Source organism: Silene latifolia, chromosome 3, assembly GCF_048544455.1.
Source record: "Silene latifolia isolate original U9 population chromosome 3, ASM4854445v1, whole genome shotgun sequence".
NCBI classification, from domain to species: Eukaryota; Viridiplantae; Streptophyta; class Magnoliopsida; order Caryophyllales; family Caryophyllaceae; genus Silene; species Silene latifolia.
The window spans coordinates 150,075,071-150,090,750 of NC_133528.1; the positions used below are offsets into that span (position 1 = coordinate 150,075,071).

Sequence of the window (15,680 nt, forward strand, 5' to 3'; positions counted from 1 at the left end):
CAACATTTGAGTAGCAACAGAGGTCATTTGTGGTTGCCGGTATGCGATAAATCAGTGTGGGTTTAAAATCGAATAATCCTTAAAAATGATTAAGATTTGTTATTTGGGGGCTGGAATCGAACTAGGTGACTTATTATGCGATCCTGGACATGTGGTAGAAAAACCATGAGAACAAGAAACATAACCTAGTACAACCTTCTAAACGGCTAAAATTGAAGTGATACACGGTTTTCGGGTTTTCAAGATTCCGGAACAAAAATGTCCATAAATCACACGAACGGTTCCGCGGGTTAGATAAAGCAGCCACAAATTTTTTAAGAAACAACAGAGGACATTTGAGGGTGCCGGTATTTAATAAATCACTCTCGGGGAAAATCGGATGCTCGTTAAAATTGGATTAAGACTTGTTTTTTGAGGCGTAAATCGAATAGAGTGAGTTATGAAGCAACTCCGGACAAGTTGGTAGAAAAGCTGGGAGAAAAACAAGCATGACTCGGTACAACCTTCAAAACGGCTGAAATTGAAGCTTATAGTATACGTTTTTCGGGATTTCAGGGGCCGGAACAAAAATGTTCGTAAATTACACGGACGGTACCTCGGGTCAGATGGAGCGGCCACACATGTTTTGTGAAGCAACATAGGTCATTTGTGGTTGCCGGTATGCGATAAATCGATCTTGGTTGGAAATTCGATACTAGTGAAAAATGAATTAAAACTTGTTAGGTTAACTCCTTCTACGATCCCGGATACATGGTAAAAAAAGCTGGAAAGAAAAGAAATATGAACCGGTACGAACACTCGAACTGCTGAAATTGGAGCGTATAATACACGGTTTCCGGGATTTCAGGGTACTGGAACAAAAATGTCCGGATATCATACGGTCAATTCCTCGGGTCTAATAAAGCGGGCACACAAAGTTTGAGAAGTAACGGAGATCATTTGAGGGTGTCAGTATGCGATAATTAATTATTGGGTGAAAATTGCATACTCATAAAATCGAATTACGACTTGTTATTTGAGACTGAAATCGAATAGGGTAACTCATTAAGCGATCTCGGACACGTGGTATAAAACACCGGGTGAAAAAGAAACATGACCCGATATGACCTCCGTAACGGCTCAAATTGAAACGTATAATACACGTTTTTCCAGACGCTAGAGTCCCGGAACCAAAATTTCCGTAAATCACACGGACGGTTACTCGTGTCAGATAAAGCATGTACACAAAATTTGAGTAGGAACATAGGTCATTTGAGGGTGTCGTTATGCGATAAATCAGTCTTAGGTTAAAATCGGATGATCCTTTAAAATGGATTGAGATTTGTTACTGGGGCTGAAATCGAATCTGGTAACTCCTTATACGACCCCGAACATGTGGTAGAAAAACTTTGAGAAAACGTGACCTAGTTCAACATCCAGAACGACTCAAATTGTATCGTATAATACACGGTTTTCAGAATTTCAGATTCCTTGAAAAAAGTTTCCGTAAATCACACGGTTGGTTGCTGAGGTTAGGTTAAGCGGCTACACAAATTTTGAGAAGCTATGGAGGTCATAGTTGTCCATATGCGATTATGCAATCTCAGGTGAAAATCAGATATTCGTTAAAGAGGGATTAAGGCTTATTATTTGAGGTTGAAATCGAATAAGGTAAAGCAAACACGGATACGTGTTAGAAAAACCTGCCAGGAAAGAAACGTAACCCTGTACGACCTCCATAACGATTTAAATTGAAGCGTATAATACACGATTTTCGAGATTTGTGGGTACTGGAACAAAAATTGTATGTAAACTACACGGTCGGTTCCTCGTATTAGATAAAGTGTCACACAAATTTTGAGAAGCAACAGAAGTCATTTGAGGGTGACAGTATGCGATAAATCAGTCTCGTGTGAAAGTCGAAAGCAAATTTACATTTGTGTACTAAAAACGGAGGGCTTTGTAATTGTATGTGTTCTGTTGCTACTCCACCAAACTGTACAACTAAATAGTTTTCTATGACTGAAAAAGAAAGAAAGAGGGCAGAATTGATGGCCAAAAGGAAGATGATGAAGTTCAGCATGCATAAGTCGGTACAAGAAGGAAGTTTAAGCTATAAACATAGCTCGTTCATCTAGCGGATGCCAAAACCTATTGAAAAACCATGTAGAATCTGCTTTAACAGCGAACCCATCTTGGTTACGATGCCAGCTATAATAAGCATGTGTATGATTTTTGATGTCTAAGATGGCATGTCCGTAGCTTGCTTCTCGAAAAGCTGAGTAATCTGGTTGTGGTTGAGTCATGCTGCATATGAACATCGTCACTTTGTTAGTGTTCGAAGAAAATGAATGGGTCCACTGGTTAGGACCGTCTTTTAGAGTTGCAAGAGTACTTTCTTTCATGGTTAAACAGGTATGGAGTTCTTACTTGGTTGCTAAACCTTCTAGATTTCCTCCATCTCCGATTATAATGTAGACGGGTGCAGACTGGTCTACAACGGGTTTGCATTGTCCATTGATGATGTTGTACGCTATATTTGATACTCGTTTCTGATGAATACCACAGTCAGATATATAAATAAATTAAAACTCTTTCATTGTAGATTTGTAGAATTGTAGGCAGTGGTGGAGGGGGGGGGGGGGGCTAGCAGGGGTGGTCGCCCCCGCTGAAGTATGAAAATTTCAAAAAATTTAGTTAAAATTTTCGAATTTTTTCAAGCCCCTTTATAATATTACCCTTTCGCCCCCACTGACTTAAAATCCTGGCTCCGCCACTGATTGTAGGTGAATAAGGGATGATTAAACTTAGTAACTTACAGATCTTTCATAGGCATGAACATGACCGGAAAAGACGATGTCAACTTTGTACTGAACAAACCAAGGCTCAAACATCACCCTCATTGTCTCTCCCTCCATATAATGGTAATTGTAGCTGTTGTACCATGGGGAATGCACTAGAACAATTAGCCATGGTGTTTCGCTCCTGTTTACCTTCGGAAGCTCCCCCTCGAGCCAGTTGTACTGTGGAGTGTACTTACCTGAAAGTAGCAGTTCAAGGAAACCAACTAAGGAACTACTTTCCCAACAGTGACCTGAACGGAACTATAGCATAGATGAACTGAAATTAACAATAAGGTTCTCAAGTAGTCAAGTAGACCCGACAAACATGTCATTTTTAGGTCGGGAATTGATCGGGTTATTTCATGTATGGCTTAGGTAGGATTAGGGTTCGGCTCTTGTGATACGGATATTTTGGGTTCATTTTAGTCTCTTCATTTTATATCGTGTCTCTTCAGGTTTTTGTTATTTATTGCTCTGTATAAGGATAAACTCATAAATCTATGTACTTTAAATGTGCCATTTCGGGTTGGATCATTCTCAGCTCGAGTGGTTTCAGAAATTTCTCAAAGTCGGGCCAAGGAGATAAGTGTGCGCCTTGCGATTATAAACAAGGAAATTGTTTCAATGAAATTATCTACAGAATCGCATAACCGCATGGGAAATGATGATACCAAAGGGAATTGAACCCCACATCTAAATTGACAAGAGAATGGATTTACCATATGCGGAGTATGAAGATAAGACGATTATGTGAGCAGGGCCTCTCTTGATTGAGTACCAAAATGGAGCTGTGCTGCCTGATGATTTATAAGGTGTATGATACCGATTCTTAAATGGCTTGAAAGGTTCTGTTTCACCCTGCAACAGCATCAGGGATGATCAGTGACTTGGTAGAAATCATAAAATGTTGCAAAAACAAGAGATGACAACAGGAGAATTCAAACTAATAAAGGCGGAGAATTTCACGTAAACTTTCAGGAAAAATACAAATTCAGACTATCAAAGACTCTCGTCTATGGCATGGTAACCTACAAACCTTACCTCTCTGTCGAAATATAGGAGATTATTCCCGAATGACCCATAAACTAGGAAGGAGAGATTTTCGCCTAAGAGTTGAGAGTTAGCAGAAGTTAAACTCGGTTAGAAGTCTCACAATTTCTGGGGCAAAATCAATCTCATGGTTTCCAGTAGTCCAAATCCAAGGTTGGTATGCAGTACTTCTCTCGACGAACCTTCCCCATGAATCCCATCTCGTGTTATCGTGATTAGGGTAATTGTCCGCATACGAAAGATCACCCACAAACAATACAGTTTGGCCTTTGATAGGATTTTGTTCATAATGCGTCAGTGTCGCGTTTGAATCAAAACTCTGTCCTAAATCCCCTGTAGAAAAGGCTCAATCCTGTTAGACTACTGAAACAGATATAAGCATGAAAGTTGGTCCTTCCTGAGAAGTTTTTAAGTAAAAGTAGTGATATTTAGAAAGTATGGAGAGGTACCTATGAGACCGAAAGTGTAAGGAACATTAAGGCCTGGTTTCGGAGGAGTCTTAAACCAGAATGTCCTTGGACTTTGTCCAATCCCAACTTCATAGTAATATTTGGTATCAAACTGTTGAACATAGCAAAAAATCAAAACATTACCATACTCTGACCTTAGTGCCTTTAATGTGAATATCAGCTGGTCTACATGAAAGGGCTCGTATCACTGGCGCAGGGAAAGGGAGGCAAGAACGAGATTTGGATGGTGAACAAACTGTGCTAACTTTCATCAAAGTTGAACCGTCCTAGAATAATACGACGTATAAATTTATACCTTGGCTAGACCCAATCTTTGAGTTACTGAACAAATCGGATTATTCTCGGGAAATATCATCTTACAGAAGCCTAACTACAGTGTCTACAGTCAGTACACTAGTTCATCACTGAAATAGTTAATGGCATAGATACAAAAACTTATATGAGACCGTTGCATGCATACAACGTTCCCATTCTATGTTACATTCCTCATTTCATAACAGGATTCACGGTTTAATTATATGAATATAACGGTCTCAAAAGACTATAAGTAAGACACAGAAATCTGACCTCCAAATGGTCGATGGTACAGTGATGAATGAAGCCAGAAGTGTAATTATAATACATGTACTTTGACATTTTGCCTTGAGCAGATTTCTTATTATCTTTGTGGTTCTCTTTCCAATACATCACCTTATCTGAACCAGGCTCCTCCATTGTGACCCATGACACAATTATTGCTCTTCCTTCAGAATCTCCTTGTGTTATGTGAACCTTAACACACACGAGCGCGCGCACACACACACACACCACAATCAGAAATTACATCTCTCAGAAAATTAGCTCAAAACATGGCAATTAAAAATCATTTTTGCAAAACATGAGTGTTTATTTGTCACTACCGCTCCCTTTACACCCAAAGAAAAAGTATTTTTTGATCATGATTCGTCTCAAAAATCTTACAAAAACACTTATAAAGACACTTCAATAGGGTTTTCAAATAATCATACTGTAACTGTTTTCATTCCCTTAAATAATGAAGGCATAACAAGAACTTCATGAATACAAATATGCTATCATTAGCTTGTGTATCAGAAATACCAACAAAAAGACTCAAGGGAAAAAATAAAAATTATACCCAAGATTTTAAATTAATAAATGCATGTGGTTGAACTTGGTATTTTACATAAACATATTGTTTTTTTATACAAATCAATAATCAAGGCATACACAATGTTTATACCCTTCATCATCTAAGTCATTTGTTTACCTTTTAAAACAAATGAATGAGACGGAGGAAATACGCGAATTTAAAACTGCAAATATTAGCTAATGTTGTATCAAATTTCATCAACAAAAACATTAAAAGGGCAGTAATAAAAATCATTAAAAAAGCAAAATAAGTTGAAATTTTAATTAAATTTAAGGATGAGAAAAAACCTGCTGAGGTGCATTGTATCCAGAAGGAACTGAAAATACATCACTATCAAGAGGCATATCAATGGTTTTCTCAACTTTTCTGATAAAATTGCTTGTTTTTCCTCCATGACAAATTACTGTTTGATTCAAAACAAAACCCAGAAAAACATATACTATAAAATTATCAAAAATTGATTGTTTATGTGAAGTTACAAACCTAGCCATTGTTGAAACAGCCAAAATTAGAAAAAATGGAAAAAAATGACGTTTTATTTTATGTTTGTAAGAGAGTTGTGTATTTATAGAATATCTACACCATAAGTATCGGAGAATAGTCCCAAGCAGAAAAGAAGAGTTACAACCGCATGTGAACAAAATTTGGCAGAAAATCTTGAAAATTTAGTGTCTAAATTTGCCTGGTCTCTCTGATGATGACTGATAGCTGAACTAGGGAGTGTATGTGTAATTAAAAGTGGCAGGACTACTCTGGTGTAGAATTTTTAGTCGTACTCGTATAGAAGTATCCGACACAAGTGAAAGTTTCAAGTGTCGGATTCGACTACTTTTATAAAAAATACACACATTTTGGCTTAAAATGAGGAGTCCAAGTATATAAGTAGGGAGTGTATTTTGTTCACATGCGAGTGTGACTAGGCCCACTGATACGGGAAAAAATATGAAGAGTTCGAGTAACAGACTCTCATTACACTTTGTGTATTCCAATATGCATTACCTCGGACGTAAAATTTTATTTCTAGGAAAACCGAAAACCGAAAACCGCTGCAATATAAGCTTATTCTTTATTTTTTTTAGAAAACAATGCACATTGTCGATACAAGTATATAAGTAGGAAAATTCAAATATGTGACTTGTTGTCCGTAAAATCTTTATCATAACACGTTATGAGTTTATGACCACTTTAATAATACTCGTATATTATTTTAATCTTGAGATGGGGTGTAATTGTGTAAATAGTAAGTAAATGACACCGAATAAAATCAGGGAATTTCGAATATGATTTAGGGGGTCACAGTCTCGATGTCTAGTCTTGTAGTGACATGCATGTTAGCAAGAATGGGCTGAAGAAGATAATTGGGAGTCTAGAGTTGACTTAAAAGTCGGCAGAAATGCAGAATCATTGGATCATTTAGGAAAGATGAGAGGATTTGGGCGAATCATTGGCTTTTACGTTGCTTTTCTTTTGGTCCTCAAAGCTTTTTCTAAAAAGGTCATACTTCCACAGTTCCACCAATAAATGAGAGTTTTATACTATGCAAACTACACGACGTAAACTTGTGTACAGTGTGTTACATAGTGTGGCTTGATTCTAGTCACAAGAGGTCCCGTCAAATGAATTTACTGGGAGTTTGATTTATAGGTTTCTACCTTATAAACTTGGAGAGATTTTTGGGTTTTTCGGGAGGACCGTACATCTTCACCCAAATTGAGTCTACTAAATGGAATATTATAAAGGGAATAGGAGAAGAAATACGGTTCTCCCGGATGACCCAAGAATTTTTCATAAACTTGTGTCTAAAGGGTGGTCGTAATTACTTGATTGTTTCTCAATGGAGATTGCTCCTACTCTCTTCGTCTTAATCATTTATTTACCTTTAATTAAATACTCCCCATAAATAACAAAAAAAAAAGTAAACAAATGAATGAGACAGTGGAAGTATATATTATCACTGTGAGTGAGTTAAAATGGGTTGGAGTAGTTGAGTAGTCTATTTAAACAAAGGGAATGATGGGTAAGACGACATGACTATGAAAACTTGAGAAAATAACATAAGCAAGAGATGTCGGATTCACCCGTGAAGGTTGGGTTCCTTGTGCTTCGTTTTCGTCGGTAAGAAAATAACTGCAAAGAGATAAATAAAGACATCTCTATTATTCATATTCATATATATCTAAATAAAGACACCTCAGGTCCAACAATCTCAATTCATATATGACTTCCTAGAATTCCACTGCAAATTAAACTTGCATGGGAATTTGAATTAAATTAATCTCTGAATGGCCTTATCTTTGATGTTTCTTCCAGTTTTGATTTTATTTCCTTTTCTCATGTTAAGCGAGTTGGTAACATGGCTGCTCTTGCTCATTGAGTAGGTAGATTGCCTCTCACCGGCGGGGAAGAGTGCATTTGCACTGATAACTTCCCGCAAAGTATCCTTAATTAAGCAAGTCTTGATTTTCCATTATGAATAAAATTTCCCCCTTTTTATTTCTAAAAACTTGCACGGGAATTTATATAAACCAAAGCAAGATCGCACACAGAGTGGAGATAGAAGTGCTTCTACGTACCCCATGCAGGAAGCAAAACCATTTCGGCAAATACATTAGACGACTCCGAGTGGACCAAGCTGCAATACAAAAAGCCAGGAATGTCCTTAGTCTTTCATTAGAAAAAAAAAAAAAATATGTATACCAGTCAAAAAATTCAGTAATAGTGAAGGTCTTTTGCCTTTTGTTAATATATGTACCCCCTTCCTTCAAATACAAATGCCCCATAATTTAAAAATGCCTTTTACAAAAACAGTGGGAGCAGAGCATTTGGAGTTGAAGAGATGGAGCACAACTTTACCCATGGACTTATTCTCGAGCATGAGTTATTCGATTATTCGACAGGAATAGTGGCTACTGGATTTTCCGATGCAGTGCAAATTTAAATAATAGCTAAGAAATGCTAAGATTCTTCAAAATTATTAGATTGAGGGACAAATGCCTCATAAACTTACTCCCTAGTGCTGGTATTGTAGAATAAAGCGGTTTGGGAGCAGCATCCAAGGGCACAGACACAAGTGCAAGTAACAACAGTACCATCTGTCACACACGAAGAACCAAGACGCGGTCAAAGCATGTACACTTAAGTGGTAGGTACCGTAAGTCCGTAAATATATTTCTCAGATATCAATTTAAGAACAAGGAGGAGGAAAATGGGAAAATGGAAAGACCTGGACCATCTTCTGACCGCGGAAAAGCCGGTTTTCAGCAGTTCATCAGTAGGGATCAACATGTAGGTCACAATTATAATTGCGGAATAGGTTGGAAGTTTGGAACCTGTAGCAAATAAAAACAATCAGCAAATAATTAGAGAACAGTAACCAAAAACTGAGTAAAAATATATAAAAAAATTTAGATCATCCAACAACAGCAACTAGCAGTTTTACATTTGAAATATCCTAGTCAGAAATTTGAAAGAAGATGGCAACAATCTCATACATACCATCAATCTACACAACTTCCGAAGAACTTGGCATCAAAAATCCCATGATGACCCCAAAGTTAATTTGAGCAACTGGAGAAGGATTGACATTTTCATCTTTACAGAGTTAAGAAAAGGCAATTCACTTCGAGAACCATGCGATACTGAAACTACACCAAAAGGGTATGCATCCCTTACTTCAATCAAGCAGTCGGTTGTTGCGTCCCTGCAAAGAGTTAAACTGGTCAATGCAACATGATAAGAACACAAAGCTAAAGAACCATTGTGTTCAAAAGTCTTTTACATACTTGCAGGAAAGATCACAACATTCATATACTAACTGACCAACAACGGAAAAGGGACTGAGAAAAACTCATTATAGATTCAGCCAGTGTAAATTGAAAAAATTGCCATCATCAAAATGACATCGACCAACAAACATCATATGCATGATATCTCCCTGTTTCAGTAACAAAAAACCATGAAAATTTGAGTCAGGCTTTTAACAAGGGTAACCAAATCACCTTAGCAAATGGACCTCCAAAAATGACATAAAATTCAGCAAAGCATGCCACTTTTTAAGACTCCAGTAGAAGGAGATATTTGGGTCCATATAACATGTTACAGGTGAAGAAGGGTCTCAACCCAGGGCTATTACAGTCCTAAGATGCCTATGTTGTGTTATAAACCTCAGTTCAAAATGATAGTCACATAGCCTCATAGGGTGGTTCTGAAAGGCTAACAGGGAAGACTATAATACACGCTTGGGATGCATAATGGGCCACGCCGCTGTACAAAACATCGTTAGCAACCATCTTTGAGTTCACCTTCGCTGTAGAGGTGACAATTTATGCATAATCAAACAATAAAGTGGTATATGAAGCCATCTTCGACTCCTCTAAAGGTATGGCAGATTAGCAGGAGGGTGCCTAGACACCACTACTCGGCTAGATTGGACACTCATATACCATAAAAGTCCTCCTAAGGTTACTATGAAATGGTCAACTCAATATAACACAGTTGACTGATACTGAGGGACACATAATTATATTCACTCCAGAAACGGCTTTAAAGGTCACTGTGGCAGAATAGATTGAAAATTGTCGTAGAGGATCCTAAGAGCATGTGATGAAGTTATAGACCCATTTGAATTCATATGATGTGACACTTATGCCAAAATATGTGCACTAAAGCATCTAATTGAATGTGTCCCGATTGAGCAGTTAAAGGAGATCATAAATGTTTTACAATACAAAACACTGGTCTATGATTTGCAGACCAACGAAAAACTTCAGTTAATTCACGAAATCACGAGTAATGGACAGCTTCACAGTTTCAGGCATGAAGTTCAGCGCCAAAACCGGACCATTCCCAAGTCTTTGTCAGACTCAATTCTCAAATAACGGAATCCAAGTTAGATATCCACACATGTCACACCCATTTTGGACTGTGTTAAGACTGCTTTCATGTTATAAGGTCCACTTAGATAGAGTATAGGTTGAATCCCCAAACAAATATATGTCGAAATTTTGGGGCTATTACAGTCCTAAGATGTCGATATGTAAATGACCCAACTCAAAAGTGACACTCCCACTTTAGCTTGGCTTACACTTTGCTGATATAAAAAAACCTCCAATATTCTCCATAGAAATCAAAAAAAGAGACACGACTCTCCAATTTACATTTGGAAAAATAGCTATTTGAACTATGAAGCACTACGCAAGCAAGCTCGGACATGAAATCCTAAGCTAAACTCTAACACCATAACAAACTACCTCGCCACCAAACTGGGCCAGCAATAGCACCAAAACTAACACATTCCTCTTTCTCATCTAACAAACTACCTCGCTACCAAACTGAACTACGAAAACTAGCTACTAGCAAAGACACAATGTGAGCAAAATCATTGCTATGTAACGCTTTAACTCAACTCCGATAAATTCAGTATCATTTAACGATCATTACACTAGTATTCATAAGACGCAGTCGATTACTGTACCAAAACAATAATCTAACTCAGCAAATCTTACATAAAACCTAAACTAATCAATTTTATCACACAATCTACTGTCAAATCATCAACTCAGGCAAACACACTTTAAAATTCTTGTATCATTTTGCGATTATCCACGCATACATTCATAGTATACAGTTGATTACTTCACTAAAACAACTAAACAACAATTTAACTCAACGAAAAACGTCAATTATCATAAAATCATGCATTATCAAATCAAATCAGTAAAACGAAAAACAAAAATCTCGAACAAATTAATTACGAAATTTAATCAATGCTGAGCAATCAATAACGAAAATTCGCTTGCAAAACAATTCACAATCAAATATAAGAACAAAAAAACACTCGAATTATCAAAGAAAATCAACAAATTTGAAGATTGAAGGATTTAGAAAGAAATGGAGAAGAAAAGAGAAGTACATACATCGTTGAATTGAATTACGAGACGGAGAGACGAGAAGATTCGAGAGAGATGATGAATTGGAAGTTTGGAAGTAAGCACATTGTTGCCGCCATTATTGGTGTTTGAGCACCTCGAAGACACTTCACACTTGGGTCAGTTGGGCCGCTCCGCTCGGTCATTTCGAGTAAGGTCACTTTTGAGTTGGGTCATTTTATTTTGGGTTAGCTACGATCATTTCAGTCTATCGGGTAACTTCGAGTTAGTTATTCAGGTCGGGTCATTTTTGAGCTGGATTAGATCGAGTGTAGTAGGTGAAGTGGTCATTTTAGAGTCTCAAGTCAGATTTATCGGATCAGATCAGGTTATGGGGTGTTTGGTAAACAGTAGATTGGTGAATTTTCAGCATATTCAAGTCTTTTAGCATGTTTGACTCAACAATCTGCTAATCTACGTGTTTGGTAGATGGCATATTGAAACAGTATATTGAGCTTTAATCTACTATTTTCCAGTATGCTGCTCCACTCAGCATATTCACATTAATAGATTTGGAAAATTGAATCTGTCAATCATTTAGATATAGATACAAGTAGTAGAGGTGGCAAACGGGTCAATCAGTTCAGTTTCGGTTCGGGTTCTTTCGGATCGGGTTATTTCGGTTTATCTTTTTTTTCGATTTCAGTTCGGTTCAACTCAGGTTGGATTCAGTTTTCACTTTTAATCGGTTGTAGATATTTCGGATCGGTTCAGGTTCGAGTTGGGTCAATATCGGTGCAAATAAAGTTCGACTCGGGTTAGTATCAGAGCAGATGAGATTCGAGTCAGGTCATAATCGGATTGGATGTCAAGGGATTAGGTCTTTATTCAAAACATTGGATATAATACGAATAATTTTTTTTTTTAAAAAAGTAATAAATAATGTTTTTATGTATAACTACGATATAATATTAATTCATTGACGTCAAATGGGTGACACTCATGTACAAAAAGACACCCTAGATGTAACGCCTAGGTACATTCGAGTCATTTCGGGTTTCAATGTTGGGTTTTTGTCATCAATGTAAAGGATGAAATCGGTTTCGGTATATATCGGTTCGGATTAAAACAATTCAGGTTGAAACAGTTCAGGTTCATTCGATTTTGGGTCTATTTCGGATATTACAAATTCGGTTCGATTTCGAATCAATTCAGGTCGATTCAGGTTTCGGGGTGAAGTTCAGTTATACCTTTCGGGTGTACGGTCAGGTGTCAATTCAGGTATTTTCGATCGATTTTTCGGGTTCGGTATACTTTTGCTAGGTCTAGATACAACAGCCTATTAACCTAAATCCGCTAATTACCACACTATTATTAAATCTGCTAATTGAAACATACTAATCAAACCTGTCAATCCAATCTGTCATTTATAATATGTTTGACCAATCTGCTTCTGCTATTATTAATCTACTGAGTACCAAACAGGGGTATCAGATCACTTTTGCTAGCTCCATAGTTAAGAATATCATTTTTTATTTTACCCAGTTGATGTGTATAAATTAATAAAAAAAATATATAAAACAATGTATTAATACTCTAATATGTTTATGTAGTTTCCGTATAAAAGCCTTAGGGGGTTATTGGTAAATTACATATTGACCGATTTTTAGCATATTCAAGGCTGTCTGACCATTTAATATGCTAAATATTAAGGATAATAAGTTGCTAGCATATTTTAAGTTAGGAAATTTTATTCTATTTTACAAAGAAACTAACAATCTATTAATCTTAATTTGTTAATTACCAAACACTTAAATTAATTTTGCTAATTATAATATGTTGATCAAACCTTCCAATAAAATCCGTAATTCATAATCTGTTTTTACAATCTGCTTATGATGAAATTAATCATCTGATTAGCAAACAGAGCCTTGAGCTAGAGTGCCTTAAGAATGGCTTTTCGATCTTCTATACAGTAATTAATAATTACTCTCTCCGTCCCAGTCAATAATTTACAATTGTTTTATACACGATTATTAATGTAAAGAGAGATGAATGAGTTTATAATTATTAAGAAAATTGAAAACAAATTGAAATAAAGAGGACATCTGATGCCGGATGGCCCTTACCCGCTTAGGTTAGTTAGTTTATTTACTAGAAAAGAAAAGTGGAAACTATTGACTGATATACGCCATACACCTTAAATAGGAAAATGTAAACTATTGAACGGGATCGACCGTGTATTATGTTAGTTATATTACAGTTACTTACTACTTATCATTTGCTTATAGTTGTTGACCCTTCTATTTATAGTTATTATATTCATTCTCGGAGTACGTCTTTACTCATTACAGTACGTTTTTAACCATTTTACTCTTCTCATTTGTATCAGTCCTTGTAAAGCATTGCAGAAAAGGAGGAAAAAGCCCTAAGTGGGGGAGTAATATCATTCCTAGCAGTTAGATGTCATGAGTTCTAATGAGCTGTTCAACCAAGTGCTTCATTTATTTTGTTTTCAACCAATCCTCCGTTAATTTCAACAAGTGCAAAATCTTGAATAGTGAATACTGTAGAATAGTTGAACGAATAGTTTCATGCTATTTTCTGTTTATTCATCAGCTTTTTTGTATATGTGTTGAGTTGTGAATCGGCCAATTCATGTAAGAAACACAGAAACTAGGACCATGTTTTATGCCACTTTGTTGTTTTAAAGTTAGCGGCTCTATATGTCTACCAACATGTTGCAAAATAGTGGAAATAAAGACATGATACATTATCTTATAAAAAAGTATTATTACAATAAATAACATTGCTTAAACTCGCTAATTAAACGTTGACGGTTATATGAATTATTTCGGCTTATCAATGCACCTAAAGAAAAAGGGTTGAGTCTTGGGTGGAGACCGGTAGGCGGTAGCTCATCCCTTCTTAAGAAAGGTCGTATGAATTTCGTAGAGGCTAACTGAATTTCGGATAAAAGAAATAATATACGATCTAGACTAAGGATCGAGTTGGAGCAAGTTGACGATCATTGAAAGATTTGACCTTTTTAGTGAAGGTGGAAAAATAATTATTAGAATATACACCGAGAAAATTACAGTAAAAGTAACGTCTTGAAGACTATGAAAAGTCTAGAGAAGATTATTTTGGAACGAAAAGTTTAATTAATTTAGGCTAGGGCTTTACTGACTAAGGCGGAGGGAGTATGAAGTATTCTTCTCATGCGATTTTGCATAGTTTTGTTGGCTATTACAATTAACTAAATACTTTCGGAAATAAAGCAAAGGTAAATTATTAACTGGGACGGATCAGAAGGTAAACAAGATTCTTTTATATGTCTATAAAGCCTTTGTACAATTGTTCTGCCCAACAAAACCATAAGATGCCATTAACATAATTTCAACATAGACCTAAAAAGTGAAGTAAAAATACTTTCGGCACTTAGGAAATGGAATGTGCCTAACATGAAGGAATAGATAATAGACAGACAGAAAGCAAAGCTCATGATCAGCTGATGCCTAATGTTTGATTTTTCACAAATTTCAAACTATGCTATATAGTAGTATATACAAGTATACAACTAAAAAATGTAAGACATTATGATTAGTTAATTTCAGGCCTTTCATTCATCATCATTAAATTCATTTCATGAGAAAACGAATTTGAACATTTAGATCAACTGATATGACGATCAATGTTGTCAGGATCGGGATTCTACTTTGGATCGATGGGGAGGGTAGGATCGAATCGGTAGAATCGGATCGTAGGATCGCTAGATTCTACAAACTCGCTAAATATAATTTTTTATATAGTAAAAATACATAATTGAAAATCAAAACACTTATTTATTAATATTTATTCATAAAATATTGGTAATTAATGATTTTAGTATCATTGTATGAACAACTTACACGAAATTTGGGTTTTATGGTGTCATTATATAAAAATATATATTAATTCTACTATGGAATCGGATCGTAGGATCGTAAAACCGTAGGATCGTGTTATGATCCCATCTCTAGAAAATTTCAAATTAATAGGATCGTAAGATTCTACAACTATGATAGAATCGTAGGATCCAGATCGGTCAAGCATTTTTGGATCGTAAAATCGTAGAATCGTTGGATCGAATCGCGATTCTGACAACAATGATGACGATCAGTTTTACATAAATTAATTGAAAGTATCGGTCAAATTTGCAAACTTAAACATTTATTAGATCAATTGATAAGACCAATTTTACATAAATTAAGTAGAAATATTGATCAAGTTTGTTAGTTATGAATATAACATTGTTTAAAACTCGGAAGATAGAGGTTTA

The 15,680-nt window shown here is 36.1% G+C and overlaps 1 protein-coding gene across 2 annotated transcripts; it reads right to left on the minus strand.

Moving 5' to 3' along the window:
• Positions 1–1,892: 1,892 nt before the first annotated feature.
• On the minus strand, positions 1,893–11,551 carry LOC141648462 (purple acid phosphatase 2-like). 2 transcript variants are annotated; one of them, XM_074457132.1, is made up of 14 exons: positions 11,408–11,551; positions 8,988–9,192; positions 8,716–8,821; positions 8,500–8,584; positions 8,066–8,124; positions 7,571–7,619; positions 5,780–5,895; positions 4,910–5,113; positions 4,322–4,433; positions 3,976–4,205; positions 3,542–3,680; positions 2,799–3,019; positions 2,410–2,531; positions 1,893–2,286 (listed from the first exon to the last, which is right to left on the minus strand). In XM_074457132.1, the coding sequence occupies exons 3-14, from the start codon at positions 8,722–8,724 to the stop codon at positions 2,088–2,090; spliced, it is 1,545 nt and encodes a 514-aa protein (XP_074313233.1). In that variant the 5' UTR covers positions 8,725–8,821; positions 8,988–9,192; positions 11,408–11,551; the 3' UTR covers positions 1,893–2,087. The 2 variants fall into 2 exon arrangements, with proteins under 2 accessions (XP_074313233.1, XP_074313234.1); XM_074457133.1 differs by lacking the exons at positions 5,780–5,895; positions 8,716–8,821; positions 8,988–9,192; positions 11,408–11,551 and having other exon boundaries at positions 8,500–8,514.
• Between the last annotated feature and the right edge of the window lie 4,129 nt (positions 11,552–15,680).